This window comes from Seriola dumerili, unplaced genomic scaffold (genome assembly GCF_002260705.1).
Source record: "Seriola dumerili isolate Sdu_G_001 unplaced genomic scaffold, Sdu_1.0 BDQW01001191.1, whole genome shotgun sequence".
NCBI classification, from domain to species: Eukaryota; Metazoa; Chordata; class Actinopteri; order Carangiformes; family Carangidae; genus Seriola; species Seriola dumerili.
The window spans coordinates 963605-984128 of NW_019175446.1; the positions used below are offsets into that span (position 1 = coordinate 963605).

The 20524-nt window shown below is 42.8% G+C and overlaps 2 protein-coding genes across 4 annotated transcripts in view; both read left to right on the forward strand.

Annotated features, from left to right (window-relative positions):
- The window catches only part of LOC111238083 (E3 ubiquitin-protein ligase SMURF2), a 45486-nt gene extending 41179 nt beyond the window's left edge, over positions 1 to 4307 (forward strand). The window contains exons 13-19 of the mRNA XM_022767480.1: positions 714 to 817; positions 1078 to 1192; positions 1672 to 1850; positions 2212 to 2470; positions 2558 to 2759; positions 3964 to 4039; positions 4179 to 4307. Of these exons, the coding sequence (XP_022623201.1) occupies positions 714 to 817; positions 1078 to 1192; positions 1672 to 1850; positions 2212 to 2470; positions 2558 to 2759; positions 3964 to 4039; positions 4179 to 4278 (1035 nt within the window). The 3' untranslated portion in view covers positions 4279 to 4307. The remainder of the gene's footprint in view (positions 1 to 713; positions 818 to 1077; positions 1193 to 1671; positions 1851 to 2211; positions 2471 to 2557; positions 2760 to 3963; positions 4040 to 4178) is intronic.
- Positions 4308 to 8346: 4039 nt separating this feature from the next.
- On the forward strand, positions 8347 to 14062 carry LOC111238047 (probable ATP-dependent RNA helicase DDX5). 3 transcript variants are annotated; one of them, XM_022767428.1, is made up of 13 exons: positions 8347 to 8503; positions 9239 to 9404; positions 9534 to 9630; positions 9714 to 9847; positions 9935 to 10000; positions 10311 to 10452; positions 10545 to 10705; positions 10822 to 10994; positions 11089 to 11199; positions 11319 to 11380; positions 11467 to 11526; positions 12877 to 13098; positions 13325 to 14062. In XM_022767428.1, exons 1-13 carry the CDS (start codon positions 8451 to 8453, stop codon positions 13732 to 13734), a joined length of 1857 nt encoding a protein of 618 aa, XP_022623149.1. In that variant the 5' UTR covers positions 8347 to 8450; the 3' UTR covers positions 13735 to 14062. The 3 variants fall into 3 exon arrangements, with proteins under 3 accessions (XP_022623149.1, XP_022623151.1, XP_022623150.1); XM_022767430.1 differs by having other exon boundaries at positions 12877 to 13111; positions 13325 to 13440; XM_022767429.1 differs by lacking the exon at positions 12877 to 13098.
- The last annotated feature ends 6462 nt before the right edge of the window (positions 14063 to 20524 follow it).

A 20524-nucleotide genomic window follows, 5' to 3' on the forward strand; every position in this document is an offset into this window, starting at 1 on the left:
CAGCTGAAGCATTAAATTATGACTGAATAGGCAAGTGTTAGCTGGTGGACTGTCAGAGCTGTCTTTATGTGTACTTTTCGGTGTAGATAAGACATTCCCATTTCTCCCACAGCACCTCTCAGTTGTCTGCTGTATCTGGAGGGCACAGTGGAACCTGGCTGTCGGAGAGGCTGTGTTATTATAGTCTTATGGCTATGTTTATTATAACTGCCCCTAATCCACTTTAAACGAACCCTCCCCCTGACGCTGTGAGCCGTCTGCACATGGGATGAACACCGATTGAGGCGGAGAGATCTCGGCTTCACAACAGAGAGCCTTTTGAAAGTGACTGCTGTAACGCCACACTGCATCTGTCTCATTTTTTATTTTATTTTTTTGTGCAGAGAACTCCCCACTACTTTTCTTTTTGTGCAGCTCTTAACTTCACTGCTTTTAGGACAGTCTCAACCTTTGGTCCACCAGTTGTCGTGTTTAAACGGGTGCCATAATGACATAAGTGTAGAGGGTGTGTGCATCACTGGAGTCTGGTCCCCTCTCATTGATACTTGCAAACTGACAGATAGTCTTCTCTGTAACTGTTTCTCTGCAGACGATCATGTAGAACCATAAAGCTCCAGCAGCTAGGAGGGCAAACACAGTGCAGCGGTGTAAACAGCTGCCTAACCGACGCTGTTACCGTCTTTTGACAAAGTTTGTTTGTGTCTGTGTTGCAGGAATCGTATCGACAGGTGATGAAGATGAGGCCGAAGGACCTGTGGAAAAGGCTAATGGTGAAGTTTAGAGGAGAAGAGGGGCTCGACTATGGCGGAGTGGCCAGGTAAGAGGCCGGAGCAGAATGGAGTGCGGTGGATGGGACAGAATTTGGTTCTGTAAACGCTGCATGAAGAGGTCTGCCTCCTAGTGGAAGAGTGCCAAACCACACAACTTACTCACTGTTTGTTTTGTCTGGTTTTTTCTTCTTTTTTCTTTTTTTTTGGTAGTAATTTCTTCATCACCTAAAGTTTTTACTCACTATGTTCTGAGTTACAGTTACACAGAAGATCTAATTTGTTTTTTTTTCTCCCTTGCCATCTCCAGGGAGTGGCTTTATCTGCTGTCGCATGAGATGCTGAACCCGTACTATGGCCTGTTCCAGTACTCCCGCGATGACATCTACACACTGCAGATAAACCCAGACTCTGCCGTCAACCCCGTGAGTCTCAGTCACTCCTGACAAACACAAAGCTTCGACCTGTCTCGCGTGGCTTTCACACACCGACTCGAGACGTTTTGTATGGAGAGGTCTCAACCCAGTTAAGCAAATTATGCAGCCAGACATAGGCCTCACTTCAGACACTGTCAAGAGGTTTGGGTCGTTGTGTCTTCTATTACACAACTTTGTCGCGCTCTGTGTTTGTTTGGGCTGGCGTCGGTCCATTTAGCCGCTGCTCTCCAGTCAGCAGGCATGATCTTGTGGTTTTAACTGTTGTGTTGACACTGTGCTGTTTTGGTTGTTTACTGCTTGTATCGCGTAGAACAGCACAGCCTGTCAAAAGGGGAATTCAGAGGTTTAATATTGAGTAATAAATTCCTAATGTGTACGTTAGATGTAGTCCAGAGGAGAACTGGAGCTCAGCCCCGAACATGCTGTCTGCTCATTTGGAAACTGAAGATGTTTTTGTCTCCCTGCAGGAGCACTTGTCATACTTTCACTTCGTTGGCCGTATCATGGGGATGGCAGTTTTCCATGGCCACTACATAGACGGAGGCTTTACTCTACCCTTCTACAAACAGCTGCTGGGTAAACCCATCACCCTGGACGACATGGAGTCTGTTGACCCCGACCTGCACAACAGTCTCGTCTGGATTCTGTACGTGGAAGAAATCAATTGACTTTTCTGTGTTAAATGAAAGGCGAAAGGATTTCTGAAGAATTACAACTCATTTAATCACAGAGTGATGCTCAGTATTTCTGTGACCACTCGATGCACGCTACATGTATTCAGATTTTTAAAAGAAAAAAGAAAAAAGTATGGTGTTTTGCCCACATTAAAATCTCTCTCCCACACTATGACGACAGCGCCCCCCAGGGTTTTTGAATATTTCTTACATCAGTGTTTTCACTGAATGAAAAACTCTTTGTATTTCTTTTTTTTTTTTACCAACAGTGACTGTGCAAAAATCCTGTTGTTACCTTGAAGTAGTAATTCTAATGTTGCTCTCTCACTCCAGGGACAATGACATCACAGGTGTGCTGGACCACACCTTCTGCGTAGAACACAATGCCTATGGAGAGATCATCCAGCACGAGCTCAAGCCCAACGGTAAGAGCATCCCCGTCACCCAGGACACCAAGAAGGAGTACGTCCGGCTCTACGTCAACTGGCGTTTCCTGAGAGGAATAGAGGCCCAGTTCCTGGCTCTACAGAAGGGCTTCAATGAGGTCATCCCCCAACACCTGCTCAAGGCTTTTGACGAGAAGGAGCTGGAGGTATTTAAATGCGTCCTCGCGTCTTATTTCTCAGTTCATCTTCAGGTTTATAAATCCAGCGTACTGACATGATCTCTGTACCTGTAGCTGATTGTATGTGGGCTGGGTAAAATCGACATCAACGACTGGAAGTCCAACACGCGGCTCAAACACTGCACTCCGGACAGCAACATTGTGAAATGGTTCTGGAAAGCCGTGGAGTCGTTCGACGAGGAGCGCAGAGCGCGGCTGCTGCAGTTTGTCACTGGCTCCTCCAGAGTTCCTCTGCAGGGCTTCAAGGCCCTCCAAGGTAAGAACAGCCGGGACAAAATACTACATGCGCACATGTGTTTTGCAATGTAAATGTTGTAAATGTAAATATTTATTGTTATGCAATAAATGCGAGACAGTCTAATGCTTGTAAGAACACTGTGATTTAATGACATGGCTTGGTGTGAATTGCTCTCTTTGTGGGATGGACTTGGACCAGACTGAGTCAGGTCATGCAGGTGAAAGTTGTGCGAAATGTTAATACTTAACATCAGATGAATAGTTAACGAAGGTGTGGTGGTGTAGCTTTTACTGTGTCTTTGTTACACACAGCGTGCCGACCACTCACAAGCTCTGTCAACACAATCTGGGACGTGTGTTTGGGATTCTTTGCCTCTCTGTGTGTGTCTGTGTCTCTGGGTTTCTCCGACCTGACATGAACCCTGAGTCTGTGCATAGTGCAGTGGTTCAGCAGGTCCATCCTGGCAGACGGCGCTGCCCAGAGACAGAGCACCCAGGCATGAGGAGTACACCATGATCCACAGGCAGACAGCACCCTTACACACCTTTTATATAACATGGCCATCCTGTCTCGGTCAAAACATCAACAGAGGCCAAAAGACCCAAAAACAACTCGCACACAAACTTGGACTTAAAGTGTCTGTAAGTCTGCGGGCCACAGTTCAGGGACAAAGTCAGTTCCTTGTTTCTTGTACCAAACAAGCATTTTCTTTTATGTCTGGAGAATATGATTTGTAGGCCGGGGGTGTCTCCGGAGAAACACAATGCTTCATTTATGTATGTTGTGACACATTTTTACCTTTTTTTTTTATCAAAAAAGAAAAATGCAGCTCCTGCGATTTTTCACTGGGCCATTCAGCTCTACCTGGAAGTTTCAGAATAAAATTCATAAATTCATATAGAGGGTATTAATAGATGATAATAGAACAATAATAGATATTAGCCTAAAATATTTCAGTGTTATAAATTCAATGGTATTTAAATTTTAACATTAAGTATTCAGTAGTGATTAAATTTTACAATTATTCACTTGCTTCCGAGATTAAAATCCTTTCGTCCTTTTCTTTGCTTCCATGTTATTGACTTAAAGCAGACCTCATCTCTATGAATAAAAAGCAGTTATCCAGGAGACTGTGCTTTGAATAGATGTCAAACTCTGTAAATATCTGCATCTGCAGGTGTGAGAGAGTCTGTTTCAGTGAAGTGTTGGTTTGTCTCTACAGGTGCCGCAGGCCCACGGCTCTTTACCATCCACCAGATTGATGCCAGCACCAACAACCTGCCCAAAGCCCACACCTGGTGAGCAGACTGTCAACATTATAATATTCTCCGATCTGCTTTTAATACCGAAGGGCAGAGTAGTAAAGCTCATCTTCTGTCTGTTAAAATCTGCTCTCACCCTCTCTTTTTTTTCTTGTCTTTTCTTTTCTTTTCCCAGTTTCAATCGGATTGACATTCCTCCGTACGAGCACTACGACAAACTGTACGACAAGTTGCTCACTGCCATCGAGGAGACGTGCGGCTTTGCTGTAGAGTGAGTCACTGACGAGGACAGAGCTCTGCAACAGCTAGAAGCAACATGGTTTGGCTATCATGTGCCCCCCCCCCACCACCACCACCCCACCCCCACACACACACCTCCAACAAATCAATCCACTCAGACGGGGGTCATCCACGGTTGCTTCACCCAGGGACGCACACACTTCCCAGGGACATGTGGCCAAGCTAAGGGAGGGTGGGGCGGAGAAGACCAGAAAATGTCATCTGACTGTGGGTTTTTTTAGACCCTCCGGCCCTCCTTTATGTCTTTTTTTATCATTGAAAAGGATCTCTTCAGCTGCTAATAACTCAGACTATTTACTAACTTGTGGAACCTGCAAAAATTTGCTGGCTCTTCCCTTTTTCTTTTTTTTTTTTCTTTTTTTTTTTTTTCTAAGTTCATTTTAGCATTTAAAAAATAGACTGTATCCATGTAGCAATGCTCCATTTTACCAAGCAGAACACGAGCTCGGTCCATTCTGAAACGACATTAACAAGACTGGTTTGTTTGCTAGAATACAGGGTTATTATTGGTTACCACAACCTACTCGGAAACACTAAATTTGGATGCGGAGTGTGCGTGACTCGGGCTGTTTGGTGCCTCAGAGTGATCACGCTGGGGCTATCAGTAACGCCAAGGCTGGAAAAACAGGGATGTGTGCGTGGATGAGAAGGCGAGACTAGAGACTGAATTAGGCAGAGCCCCGACTGTTTACAACCCTCTCCAAAGACGGCAGCAGGGACCTCTGCTCCCGAGTCGCTGCCCAACAACTAGCGCTGCATTCCCAGAAAACCCTATTTCGTCGTACGTTTGACAGCTAGTTTTGTTTGAAAATGAATAAATGAATGAATAGCTTGAAATGTGTTATTTTTATATAACAGGGAAAATTGAAAAAGAAACAATAAAATTCTATATAATATATATAATTTATTGTTGTTATATTTCAGAAACCCCTTTTCCATTGTTTCAGAAAAATAAATTCTTTTAAATGTTAAGTGTTACTGTTTAAATTATAGAAGACAATTTGTGAAAACAGAACTAAGCTTGACTGAATTTCACTAAAGAATGCTGTGGTTTATTTCTTGACACGACCTCTCTCGTACTGTACAAGGAGAGGTTTGTCTTAAGGGCAAAAAAATCTTAAAATCACAATGTCCTCTTGAGTGCCATAAACATTTTTGAATGAATGAATCTTTGCAAATATTGAGCACCCTTTAAATTCTACTGATTTCATCCTGGAGCTGCATATGGTGGTGTGTTGTTTCCCTTCTATTACGCTTTTTTAACAGTTCGTCATTTGTAGCTGGGCTATATTAATGTCACTAGCATGAAGCCTACCATTACTTTCTAATGGTATTCTGTTCAGAAGAGTCCAAAGTCCATCATAATCTATTCTGTGTTGCCTCCATGTTGTCGTTTTGGGGAAAAAGTAACACCTCCACTACCTTTTCGCCATGTGGTGCTAAATAGCATTAACTTTTGTCTTATATTGGCAACCTTACTCATAGACATACTACTGCTTAAAGTGCACAGTACACTACTCATGCTCATACCTGTTTGTGGCCACGAAACATTTCCAAGAAATCAAGAGCTCTACCTAGCCACATTCTCAGGAGATGTCATACGTAGTCTGTAGTGTCCTTTTGATCTGACGACCAGTTCTGACCATTTGTCTTGATTTCCTGAATGTTAAGCGGTTTAAAAAAAAAAAAAAGAAAAAAAAAAAGAAAAAAAAAAGAAAAGAAAAAGAAAGTGTTGTCATTTGCATTGTTTTGCCCACAGCAGACCATTAACACACAGTAATTGTTGCATGTCTCCATATGTGCTTTTGGTTGAAAGTGAACTGAATAAGATGAACTCCTGTTTTTAGCCTGCTATACAGTTCTATCAGTGATGGTTTTTTTTTTTTTGTTTGTTTGTTTTTTGTTTGTTTTTCTTAGAGAGAAAGGGGGATTGTTTTCTACCATTAAAATGAAATTCTTGAATGTTTTCAGAAGATGCTGCCTGTCTAGCAATCTCTATGACCGTGGACTGTTCTTAACGTTTGCATACACTAAAAAAAAAAACAAAAACAAAAAAATGAACTGTTCGTTTTCATTCTTTTATGTAGACGAGTGTATGCAAAGTGAAAAGTGTCCTCAGATGGTGCTTTGTACAGTAATAAGATATTGTTCATATACTGTATGTGGATCAAACAACTTGTAATTTATCTTTAACTTAAGTAGAAAAAGGATTTCCTTGAACTGAAAAGAGGAATTGCACACAAACAGAATGAGGTTGCCATGTGTATTTAATGGTGACTTCTGCACCAGATATTCATTCACCTTTAAGTCCAGTGCACAAGCTGATCGCCCTACTGTCTATTCCTACACTACATTACTCAGCATTGCCCCGTAGCTGCCTCTCATTGAAGAACTGAACTTTTTATTAAACAAGTCAAAGTTGAGAGATGCCGCTCTATTTTTTTTTTTTTTTTTTTTTTTTAAATAGCATGATCCACTTAGCAGGACTATATCTCTCATAGCTGACTGATGCAATTTGATGTATGTTAACACTATCATTTTGTAAGAGTATTTTATTTTTGTGTGTAATTAGTTCTAATTAAACTTGCCTTTGTCTAACAATGTTAAGGCCTTGTACAAAGATGTATCTGTCTTTTTTCCTTTTTTTTTACTTTTAAGTAGTAGTTATGAAAAAGAAAGTTTTTTAATATGAATTATTGTTAGATTACCTAATATAGTTGTGTTCTTAAACAGGTCCTTTGGTACAGAAATTATTTACATTATGCCAAATTATCAGGGGCTTGTTAGTGGCTGAGAATAAATGTCAAATGGAGGATGCAAAGACTTGTGCCTTACATTTGAATGGTACAAGTCCCTGACCACCCACTGTGTATTCACTGCTACCACTTTGGATTAAAACGTCTGGCAGATGGCTCCCGGGGGGGGGGGGCCAGGGAAATGGGGTAAAATGACAATGAACAGGGTGGGGGTTGGGGGCTGGTGTCAAGTACAATTTTTGTTATTTTCATGGATGTGTAACTGCATCATAGTACAGACAGGTCTTGACAAAGTTTATGCACAGACTGGAAAGAAGAGGATAGAAGATGAGATTTTATTATGATAATAATGGTTCATATTTTGATTCTTCCCTTCTTTGCAAATACTGGCTCAGTAATCACTATCAATAAGTGAGAATGTTTGTGCATTTCACCTTACATAATTTTGGCAACTTCCATAAAAAGAGTTACTGCTCAACATTTAATGTTTTTTGGGTTTTATTTAAGTTAGTGAATAAACTTTACTTTCTGTAGAGGTTTATCTATGTTAGTACAAGTTTTCTTTTTCATATAAAACTCACAGGTAGTCTACATGATGTCTGTTTCTCCTCCTTTGGAAGAAATCAACTTTCTGCCACACTTTGAGTATCACTATTCTAGTTCTGTAACAAAATAATCTGTAATAAGTCATTAACATTTGTTTGTTCACTTATTTCAAGAGAAGTTAAGTAAAAGAAAATGTATCACACATGGGATCTCATTACAAATAGAAAAGAAAAAAACTAGTTCCCTGTATGTTTGGGTTGGTCCGGATGACGTCATTTACCGTAATCCAACGGAAGCACAGTCAAAAGCCGAATCACCGGTTTCTGTCTCGTACATATTCATCCGCCAACATACGTCGTAATAATACTGTGTATCAGATGGAAGCACCGGAAAAGAGAGTTTTTAGGTTTCTCTCTTTAATCTGGCAATTTTTTAAGTGTAACAGTAGATACCAAATATAGTTCCTGATTTTTAAGATCTACACAAGCAAGTGTATGTGATTTTTAAAACTTTAGTCATGGAACTATTCTAAGTTAGCTCATAAACTATATTCAGTGGGGGCTTTGGGGATCCTAGTGTAATATTTTCGATAAGCGTTACATTGAATTTAAAACACAGTATCACAGCTCCGCTGTGTGTCTATGTTTTCAGTCGTCAAACACTGAAGTCGAGAACCGTATGGCGGATGAATACATCGGAAGGTGGACTTCCTCTTGCTATATAAACCGGACCTCATTTTTACATTACCGGCATTTCAGCACCACTGCCGGTCGGGTTTTTTTAGTCGGCGGTTAAGCCACAGTGTTGAGTATTTATCTTTTTTATTTATAAAGTTAGTTTACAAAATGCCTGGATATTCCGACAGAGACCGCGGCAGGGACAGAGATAGAGATAGAGGGTAAGTACATTCCTTTTTCGTATTTGAGGCCAATTTTGCTCTTGTGTGACTCGTAGAAATGGCTGACAAGACTCGTCGCCGAAAAAATAAGACGCTCAACTAAATATTTTGGTTGAATTTCGAAGGAATTGCCATAATTAACTGTTTGCTTTTAATTGAGAGCCTACAAATGTGAAAAGCAAGCAGTTGTACGGCTTTATTTACCCACACAAGGCCAAGGCCTCCGGTGAACGGAGCCCGTTGTCTTTGGCTCAAGGCCTTGTCTGGCCTCGTGCCCCGGCACGGTGGCTTTCCGTTAGCTTCAGGGTAGCGTTAGCTTCCCGTTAGCTAACCCGGCGTTACATTTCTCATTTCATCCCCGTAAGAAACACTTATTCTCAGCACACTGTGGAAATCGCTGGACTACTTTGTTATTTACACATTTTAAACGATAGTCTGCCCACGATATTTACTTTGTTGCTCACATGTAATGTGTTTTGCTCCAGCGCGGAGCAGTGATGCTAATACAGCTGGCTAGTCGGCTTTTCGCCATGTGGCAGCTTGAATGCGGATACAAAATGCCGGCTGTTTTTCCATTGTTCCTCTGCTGGCTGGAAAGTATATGGCAGCTATATAATTTCAGAGTGACGCAGTTAAGATGGGGCTCTGATCGTTTTGAATTGCTGTTATTGCCGCCGTTAATGCCATAACTTCAGTCCCATCTGACTTTGTGCACCACGACTTAATTTATTGCAGCTATGGCGGTGGTCCTCCTCGCTTTGGTGGCAACCGTGGTGGCGGTGGAGGAAAGTTCGGCAACCCCGGTGATCGGCTGCGGAAAAAACACTGGAACCTGGACGAGCTCCCAAAGTTTGAGAAAAACTTCTATCAGCAGCATCCCGACGTTACCCGGAGGCCACCGGTATGTAGTCTGCGTGGTCCATGAAATGTTACGCAACACTGCTTGAAATGTGCTCCCTCACACACGTGTTGCAGTTATGCAATGGGTTATGACTGCTGAACTGAAGTTTCATTTGCTCTTATCTTGCAGCAAGAAGTTGAACAATACAGGAGGGCCAAAACAATTACAGTGAAGGGGCGAGAGTGCCCAAATCCCATTGCCAAGTTTCACGAGGCCAGCTTTCCATGTAAGTTTTACAATAATTAGAGAAACTATACCTCAAAGGTGGTTTGTGTGTGCCGTAATTAATTGTTGTCCTCTATTCTACAGCTTATGTGATGGATGTGATCAACAAACAGAACTGGACTGAACCAACACCCATCCAAGCTCAGGGATGGCCTCTGGCTCTTAGTGGCAAAGATATGGTCGGCATTGCACAGACTGGCTCTGGCAAAACGCTGTCTGTAAGTTGTTTGACAAAAGGCATTAGTTGGAATATCAACACATACACCAACGACCTGTGCTGATGATAGTGTTTTTTTGCTTTGCAGTACCTGTTGCCTGCCATCGTGCACATCAACCACCAGCCTTTCCTGGAACGTGGAGACGGTCCAATTGTAAGTATTCACAACAGAGTTACACACTAGCTCTCCATGCTTTTATCTCAGAGATGGGCTTTTGGTACCCTATCCTCTGGTAGACTTTCAAAGGATAATTTGACACGACTCAGACCTTAAATCAGAAATGAATGTAACATGTATACAAGTGGTCTGATGTTGAAAAATGGCCGGAAAGTAGCCTTCCCAATGTGCTTCTTATTTCAGCACTCAGAATAGGAAGGAAAGAATAAGGAACGCTGATCATGATGGTGTGAGATGCATACCCACCTGTTCACTGACTAAAAACCTATAATTTTCCCCACGATAGTGCTTGGTGCTGGCCCCAACCCGTGAGCTGGCTCAGCAGGTGCAACAGGTGGCTGCAGAATATGGCAGAGCTTCTCGCCTCAAGTCCACCTGTATCTATGGTGGAGCACCCAAAGGACCGCAGATCCGCGACTTGGAAAGAGGTATTTTTTTTTTTTTATCTCTTTTGCAAAACACTTGAAACATTGTCTTTGGTGTCAAGAGCTTAGCTCTTACAGTAACTCTATCATTATAGGTGTGGAGATCTGCATTGCCACCCCAGGAAGGCTCATCGACTTCCTTGAAGCAGGAAAGACGAACCTTCGACGTTGCACTTACCTTGTGCTGGACGAGGCTGACAGAATGCTGGATATGGGCTTCGAGCCACAGATCCGGAAAATTGTCGACCAAATCAGAGTAAGTTACTTTTGATTTAGTTAGTGGCTTTTAACACATTCAGAGGTGAAAGACCTTGTCACTATCTGTACATTACTTTGAGCAAACTGGTTGCTAATTGTTGTACTGTTTTGCAGCCTGACCGTCAGACCCTGATGTGGAGTGCCACTTGGCCAAAAGAGGTCCGCCAGCTGGCAGAGGACTTCCTGAAGGAGTATGTCCAGATCAATGTTGGAGCACTGCAGCTCAGTGCCAATCACAACATCCTGCAGATCGTGGATGTCTGCAATGATGGAGAGAAGGAGAACAAGTGAGTAATGTGTCCATGCTGGTAACGCCAAGTGTTGAAGCAGATCTTTTGACATTAGTGATAGATTCTTTACGGAGCAACTGTCTTCTTTCAGACTCATCCGTCTGCTTGAGGAAATCATGAGTGAGAAGGAGAACAAGACCATCATCTTTGTAGAGACAAAGAGGCGGTGTGATGACCTCACGAGGAGGATGAGAAGGGATGGGTACGTGTTGAAATGAATACAGATTCAAAGCATGAGAGCTTCTGTTGTACTGACTTTCTAGTTATGAAGTACTTGTATAAAAAAAAAAAAATTAACATTGACCCCATCGCTTCTGTTAGGTGGCCGGCTATGGGAATCCACGGAGATAAAAGCCAGCAGGAAAGAGACTGGGTTCTCAATGGTAAGCTTGAATAACGAATACGTTTACATCACAGGGAAATATTAGTGGTCTTGTGTTTAATCTTTTTTAATTTTTTTTTATTTCAGAGTTCAAATATGGAAAGGCTCCAATTCTCATTGCCACAGATGTTGCCTCCAGAGGTCTAGGTCAGTATCCTCCCTGAACTGTTATTTACTCCTAAGTATTTCAAAAAGAAAGTGTATTTGCTTTCTTTAACTCTTCTGCTTCTTTCTGAGTTTCTCCCCTGACCTGAAGGAGCAGTCTATATGGCAGGGCCTTGGCATGACAAGCCCAGGTCTCCAGAGGGGGAAGGAGGATTCTTGGAGGTGTCCTGACTGGCGAGGCACGGGTCTCCCAGTCGTGCAGATATACAGAGGTGACCAGGCCCAAGTGCAGCATAACGCTCTGGCCTGCCTAAAAAGGGGGGCGAGTTGAGGGCTGGCCACAGTTCCTCCCCCATATGCTCGTCTGTTCTCTGGCAATGGTTTGGACTGCTTCACACACCCAGGCTCTGTAACTGTCCCAGCTCAAAGCCCAGCTACACTGTCTCCTATTGTCTTGCATATTTGTTTGGGCACTGCATTGCAAGCCATTTGAGTCATTTGGAAGGTGCTTTCTGTTGTGTAGACCTGTTGTAAAGCATGGGTGGCATTACTGTTGCAGTTTCCTAAACTTCTGTCGGAAGAGCAGTCTGTCAGATCGATCATACCTTCACCTCTGTAATGACATGGCTACTGGCGCTTTTGGTGACAGTGGGACATGCTAGTTGGACACACTTGGACAAAATCCAAGCTCACACTCCTCCCTCGCCTGCGTTTCAAAGTCATGTCGAGACCTGCCAACGAGAGACATTAAGATCAAGTGAACACTGGGTCTGGAAAAATCTTGCCATGCCGAGAGTCGGGATGCATTGTTTGTAGGCATCCTGCATTTTGGTTCAGAGATACCGCTTTTCTTGGCAAGAGACACTGCAGTGTGAGCATTATAGCCAGCATCTCATGAGTGAGCGTGACGAAGGGACATTGGTTAAGTGCTAGTTTGAGAACACTAGGAGGCAGTAGTGTGCATAGCAGCCCTACTGTGTACAGACACCTGAGGGTCACTTGACAGTATGTGGGGCGTGTGCTGCAATGGGAATGGACTAGTGAATGCATACTCCAAAAAATGGTAAGACTTCTGATCCATTCTTTCTGAGGGTGGGTTGCCAGTGGCTCAGGAGGGGGAGGGTTTTTATTTTATCCCACTGGATTGGAAGCTAATGGAGTGTGCATCGTTTCTCTTTTCCCACCGTAGTCTCCCCGTGGAGTAAACGTATCTGTAGCTTTTGCCTAATTCCAGTTTTTTGCAGCTTGTGGATTTTACTCGCTATCTCCACCTCATGACAGTACTAACTTGGCCTCTTTGTTTTTGATCTGGTTGTTGTGGTGGCGCTGGCGCACGTCTTTTGTGTGCTGTCCTCCTCTTCCTTTATGCCACAACGCAACACAATCTTACAGATGTTGAAGACGTGAAATTTGTCATCAACTTTGACTACCCCAACAACTCAGAGGACTATATCCACCGCATTGGCCGAACAGCTCGTAGCCAAAAGACAGGCACAGCTTATACCTTCTTCACTCCAAACAACATGAGGCAGGCCAGCGACCTCATCTCTGTGCTTCGTGAGGCCAACCAGGCAATCAACCCCAAGCTCCTCCAGATGGCAGAAGACAGAGGAGGTAAATCTAATTGGTGAGATACAGAAACTGTGCTGTGAACTGCAGCCACTTTTTTTTTTTTCCTGCTGCTTTTTTCTTTTTTCTTTTTTGATTGTTCTGAGAAGGGGATGGATTCATGAACTTTAGCGGTATCAAGCCAGTTTTTGCTTAACAAAAAATAATACAATAATACATAACATGACTGTAGCCATTTTTCTCTCGTTTAAAAGCTTGTTTTCTCTTCCAGGTCGTTCAAGGGGAGGCAGAGGTGGTGATTACAGAGATGACCGCCGGGATAGGTATTCTGGAAGGCGGGATTTTGGCAGTTTTAGGGACAGGGATAACGGTAGAGGGTTTGACAACGGACCAAACAAAGCCTTTGGCACAAACACACAGAATGGAGGCTATGGGGGCAATAACAGCAGCAACGGCTTCAGTGGAGGCAACTACAACGGTAATGGACAGTCCAACTTTGGTAACAGCCAACCGGGAGCCTTTGGAGGCCAGAACAACTTCCAGGCCCAGCAGTTTGCTCCCAAGCCTGGCGCACAGAACGGCGCTGGTCACCCCCCTTTCCCCTTCCCCCAGGCACAGGCTCCACAGCAGCATCCTGCTCCGCTGGTGCCCTACCCCATGCCTCCTCAGTTCTCTCAGTAAACGCACCACACACTTGAAAGAAGTAATTTATTGCTTTTTGTCATGTTTTAAGTTCAATAGATAATCCAGAATTTTTGTATTTACTCAACAGGGTTACAAACAACTTCAACCTCCTATCAAACCTTTTAAGATCTGCAGTGCAGCAGTAGTTGTGTTGCACACTTGTTTTCCTATTATTTAATTTGTTACATTCCTCGGTAATTAGTTTTGTTTTGTACTAGGTAATTACAAATGTATTGGTTTTTCACGTGTATCATTGAAAGTGATGTTAAGCTCCTACCTTGGACGTGCACTGCATGATCTTTCAAATAAAACAAAAAAAAGAGACTTTGGTGTTTTTTGGTTTTGTTTTTTCTTCTAAATTTGGAACAGTTCTGCAGGTTACTAGTGACATCTGATTTTTAACCCTGGGTCTACCCTTCCTCTCCAGCAGGTGTCATGTTTCACAAATATAGTAACTCAGGCACCATTTCCAGTCTTCACTATGGTAACTGCTCAAACCAGCATGTCACTTAATATCAAAGGCTTCATGTGTGTAGTATTGTATAACATCTACAAGGGGAAACTGGTGGTTACAGTGATTCTGGCTTTATTGTTGTTGCCAAAACATATGTAGCAAAATTTAGAAATGTGTATATGACATGCACATCAGCACCTCCCTCGTGCAGGCTTCCTGTCCTGTGTCCCAGCAGCTGAGAGGGATTGGTAACTTGTTTTCCCGGTCAGTCTTGTGCCCATCACATGCCGGTGAAGATGACTTATAATGACAAAAGCCAGTAAAGTCTCAACAACAATGACAATTTAAACTCTCCTCAACCCAAATACACCCGTCAGCTGTTTTCAAGCTCCGTCTCCATCTTGTGGAGGAGGAACAAACGGCCTTTTCCACCCTCAAAAAAACAAAAAACAAACCAAACACTAACCGGTGTGTTTTTGTGTGAAGTGCTTTGTTCTGACATGAACGGTGCGGTGGACCAGTGGGTTGGCACTGTCGCAGCAGTAAGAAAGATTTCTGTGTGGAGTTTGCACGTACTTCTCGTGCCTGCGTGGGTTTCCTCTTGGTGCTCCGGGTTCCTCCCACAATCCAAAGACATGCAGGTTCAGGTTGATTGGAGACTGTAATCTACCTGTAGGTGTGAGTGTGAGCATGAATGTTTGTCTCTATATTTCAGCCCTGTGGATAGACTGGCCCACCTGTGCAGGGTTGTGCCCCGCCCTCGCCCAACGTCAGCCGGGATTGGCTCCAGCACCCCCTCGACCCTAAAAGGATGAGCGGTATGGCGAATGAATGAATGCATGAGTAAACTGTGTTGCTGAACATGGGCAGATTGAGAGACAACTGGCCCTTGGGAACAGAAATATAAAATCTCACCTAAAGTGTTCAGTGTGTTGGAATTTCACACTTTCATTTAAAGGAAAAAGAAGTTAGAAAAACAGTCTAAACCACTCATTTATCTTAGCTATCAGACACTGTGCACAATATTATAAGATTCTTTATAAAGAAACAAGTGATTAATGTTCTGATATATGTATTTATCATATTTTCAGAGTGAATCTCTCTGCTGTCAAACATATACATTGTTTAGTATTGTTTGGTACTCATGTTTTTGATACTAAGAATGATAAATTTTGTCATTATGTTGTTAACTGGGCCCTTTAGTCCATGTGACATGTGTCATTGTTCAGCTGTTGCCTCACCTCAGCCGTGTGTTCTTTTAAAAAAGACTGATACGGGGTCACAGGTCAGTGGCTCCTGCTGATAACACACCAGAGTCCCTGCTGTTCTCAAGTGCTGTGGGCGCGGCTGAATTAAATAGCTTTCCACATATTTACAGAAGCGTCGCCTGGAAGTATGTGTGGAACGCTCTCTGGGTAAATACTAAAGAGCGTCCCTCGTTTCATCAGTAAGAGAATTGGCTTTTCTTTTTTTTTTTTTAATCCTGATGATATGAGACAGCCTCACCTTGCTGTTGACAGCATCATGTGCTTATCTCAGGCGAATTGCACAATGTGGAGTTTAAACAGGTGGGCGAGGTGGACACAGTAACGTGAACATCTGAACCATGTGAAGAAAACAAATGTTACTGCTTATCAGCGCCTTTGTAAAGAAGTGTAAATATCAACTGTGGTCATTTCGCAAAACAGCGGAAACGAGCTGTGAACATAACATTGATAAAGCTCAGTTTTCAGTCTCTACCAACTCCTGAGGGAAACATCAGGCTCTTTTATCTATATTTGTATGCATGTATATATATTTATATGTATGTATGTATATATTGTTTTTGCAAACAGAAGCCCAAACAATAAAGTTGGGGACCAGGAAACCAAAACAATGAGCTGAAACTCATTGTAAGGAGGAGCTGCAGATTCAGGTAATACCTCTTTGTAGCATCATCACTATGAGTGACTTTACTTTCACGTTAACGAAGCTGCAATAATCAATATTTTTTAACAATAACAATGTTTCAAACGACAGTGTGAAAACAGTTAAAGTACCACCGGGGTCCAATGTCGAGACCGAGTGAGATTCAATCATCACTGTGTTGTTTTGCTGTCACTCAGATGTTAGAGTGTGAGTGCTCTCGGTTACTTTAACCTTTTTTGTTCCTGCTATGTGACCCCTCCCTCTCTCCCTGCAGGTATGTAGGTGTTGGCTTGAAGAGTAACTGCTCTGGGTGTGCGTCAGACACACCCACCGCAAGCATGAGCCGGAGCAGCATGCTGAACCAACTTCTACCCACTGAGGCGGAAAGAAATCGCATTGTTCTGCTCTACCTGCAGAGGTGCTCCCACCTCCTTCACCTGCTTTACTATGATCGCCACATACCTGTGTTTTGTCTTAACACATACTCACACACACACACACACACACACACACCCCTCTATGTCAGATACTGTACATGCACTTTCTTATCAGCTTTCTTTTTTGGCAGCAGGTGGAGTTAGCATTCCTCTCACCAGACCTTCACTCCTAGAACACAACAAAGGTAATTTCACAGGGTGTGTGACAGATAACCACTGATAATCAGAAATGCCTGCTCTGTCGCTCTGGAGGTGGAATAATCCCAGATGAGAAAAAAATGCCACTAATTAATAAGACACATCCTGATTTCACAGGCTGCATTTGCCAAAACTCGAATGTGAAAAGTTACACCTTGTGGTTAACCCTTGAATAACTTTACGAGTTACTAATTAGTTTATAGTGGAAGAAGCTGGATTACAGCAAAGCTACACTAGGGCGAAAATCTTGTTTGGTTAAATATAGCTACTAAAAAGTGACCAAAAAAGATCAAATTGACAATGAACATGTGATACAGAAATTATAACAAAATATAATGCAAAAGCACCTGCTTGTTCACAGGTCACAAAACTGAAATACCCCACTATTCCTGAGAAAGTGCTTGAATGTCAGCTTTGGTTTTGTAAACAATAACTGCTTCAGTGGTGATTCTTCCTCAGGCTGAGATTCAGGAGGTTTAAACACAATGCTGTTAGCAAGGATTAACACCTGGCCGTGGCTCGGGGGCATGGTGATGCCTTCACAGTGGTCAGGACAGGTCTCTTAGATATATTGCATTATAGATATATTATAGATTTCATGTTCTTCCTTTCTGTGTTTTTAGTCTCTGACAGACCTTTGAGTTTCTGTGAGTTATACTTATAAATAGGGAGATATGACACATGGCAAACTGAATGAATCACCTGCTTGACCTGTCTTAATAAACAAAAAGAGGACGTTTTAATAATGATCCTGAAATTCAGTCATGGAGTCACCTGTTCTGCTGCATTCCTCTGAGATTGTATATGTGCAAACAGTGAGTGCTTTATAATGTCCCTGTGTAGCATGGAGCTGATAACAGCAGCAGCTGTAGAGGTTCAGAGGCCGTTTCTATAGGCAGGTATGTAGAGTCAGAAAACTCAAACTACAGGAGAACTCAATCAATATTATGGATTTTAAAGTGTAATCTTTCACGGGTCACAACCTGCGTCCTATTCATGCTTTAACAACCAAAGGAGATCTATTAAACATGGCTAGAATGAATGCGTGGATGCCAAGCTCCTAGAATATCAAGTCAGAGCGAGGTCTGTGAAGCGGCGGGAGTGTGGAACAGGTCCGCCCGGTCTGCTCCTCCACTGCTTTCACTGACGACACACCTGCTGGCCGGGGAGGAGCTGAGACAGGTGGACGCTCCTTAACTGAGGGGAGACGCCACAAGAGACAGGAAGGAGTGAGTAGAAGAGGAGAGATAGAGATAGAGAGAGAGAGGGGAGAGTGAGGAGCTGGAAGAAAACACCGCTCGGACTCAGATTACACGGACGGTTCTGAACGGTCTCTCAAGATGTCGAGTAAAAAGGAATACAGTCCCGTAAAGATCAGCAAGTGAGTTTGGACAACTTCCTCTCTCTCTCTCTCTCTCTCTCTCTCTCTCTCTCTCTCTGTGTGTCAGGTTTCCCAGTCTTATATTACTGTCTCTTGTCTCGTTTCTGCTCTTTTTCCTCCTAAAATCCGGTTCATGCTGCGTGTGGAGATTTTTTTGTGCCATGATCCCATTAATGTTTTTGCACAGGACAGGAGCTGTTTTAAATCCCGGGACAATATAAAGGCACCACAGGAGTCAGGTGCCATATGACAGTAACGATGATCTTACTGTTAAAATACATTCAAATGTGCGTCTTTCATTCATTCTGAAAACTGCTGAAGGAGCACGAGGAGCTCGGGGAAATGAATGAAGCGTCTCTTATTATAACAAGTCTCAAGTCTTTTCCTGTTTGCTCTGACAACACCCCCATGTTACTAACTTGACATGTCAAGTTTACCTCTCTGATTGTCTCCTTGTCACTTCACCTGACTCACTGACAGTGACCACATTGCTTTTATTTGTATCTTTGCCCAAGGTGTGTATCCGCTGTTTGGACTCATTAAGCTGATAGGTCAACAGCGTGCCTCAGTGCTGTAATCCACCTGCGGAGGTTTCATGATGGATGGTGCAGCTTGTCGTCATTGCGATGTCATGCAGGTTTACAACTGGTGCCATCAGTCATGATTTATGACGTTGCACATGGTTATAAATGTGTGGACACTTAGACGTTTGAGATTGTGCAATCTCATCCCCACTTCTATCAAAAGTGACTAAGCAGGTGTTTGACTTCCATGGGAGCAACCTGTCGCGCGGGGGTGGGGGGTGTGGGTGGTGGGTGGGGTGCCTTCACAGTTGGGTGTGCCCGCCTGCGCGCATTCACATGGCTTCTGATAAGAAATATTTGTGATTATGGCAAGAAAGCTTCCAGAGATGAGAGGCTGCGTGTGGTGCAGGGAGTCTTCAGTCATCACTTCATTGAGTAAAAGTGTAAAAATACTCGAGCACAAGTTAAAGTCCTACATGGAAAATCTTACGTGGGGAGAAGCATGTTACTTATAATCAGGAAAATGTGCTGAAGTAGAAGTAAATGAATAAAAATGGTCCTAGATGATTATTATTACTCATGCATTAATGTTTGTGCAGCATTTTACTGTTGTAGATGGCGGAAGTTGGTTGGGGTGGAGCTGTTTTTTTTGGGGGGGGGGGGGATTTTAGTGCCTTTATTAGATGGGACAGTGAAGAGAGACAGGAAACAGTGAGATAGAGCGCAGGGGACCCACGTGGTAAACAGGGTGCCCCAAATATATGTCAATCTTGATTGATTGATTGTTTGTTTTTGTAAAACTTCAAAAATAGTGAGAAATGTCCTTCATAATTACCCAGAATGCTAAGTGGCTCCCTCACAATTCAAACCTCAAATTAATTAATGATTAAAATTAAAGCAGCAATTTATCACATTGGGATTTTTTTCATGAAAATTGACATAATGAAATCAAACAAATTAATTTTCTGTCATCTGACTCATCCATTCATCCACTAATCGTTTCAGCTCCACTTATATTTACCTTTGGGTCGTCTCATCTATAACAACGCATCACAAACCATATGAAGAGCTTCTAACTTCTAACTAAAGCTTTCAAATGAATGGAGTAGAAGAGCAACCTTCGCTTTATAAAGTAGCATGAAAAGAAAACACTGAAGTCCAGTGCTCATGTAAATGCACTTAGTTACTTTCCACCATTGGGAGCAGTAAAATGCAGGAACTAATCCTCCTCCACCTGCTGCATGAGCCTTAATGTCTGACTACTGCTGTAATAACCCACCGGAGATTAATGGCCCCATTCTTTTGATAAGTGACACAGAGTGACACATTCATCTCAGCAGGAATGTCTGTGTCACACACAGGGCTACATTCTTGACTGCTAATGGGAGGGACCCCCCCCTGTACAGTGTGTCCCCTGGGTCTTGATCTGGGTGTGTCAGGATAAATACTTGGCTTTCATATCACAGTGTCTGACAGAACAAACACTCAGAGAGCACAAACAGGTCTGCAGACAGTTTTCACCAGTGACATGCCAGTGAGGATTTCTTTTACCGGGTTTTATGTTCACGTCTGACACTTTACCTTCAGCGTCCTGTCGTTCCACATGTGAACATCTGAACTAAAAGATTTCAATGCATCTGCACTGTAAAAACCAGGCGCTGTCAAATCCTATGTCTCAGAAAGTGTAAAAGATGCTGAAATAGAATAACTGCAGGCTACTCTTCTCTAAAGGTAGTTGAGCATAAAAATCCATTAGCAAGCGACTTCAATGACAGTAAAATATCTGATTTAACATAATTATTTCCAACCCTTTTTATAGATATTAGTTTTGTAATATCTTCAAATCATGCAAAACAAACAAAAAACCAACTCAAGTGTCTGTGCA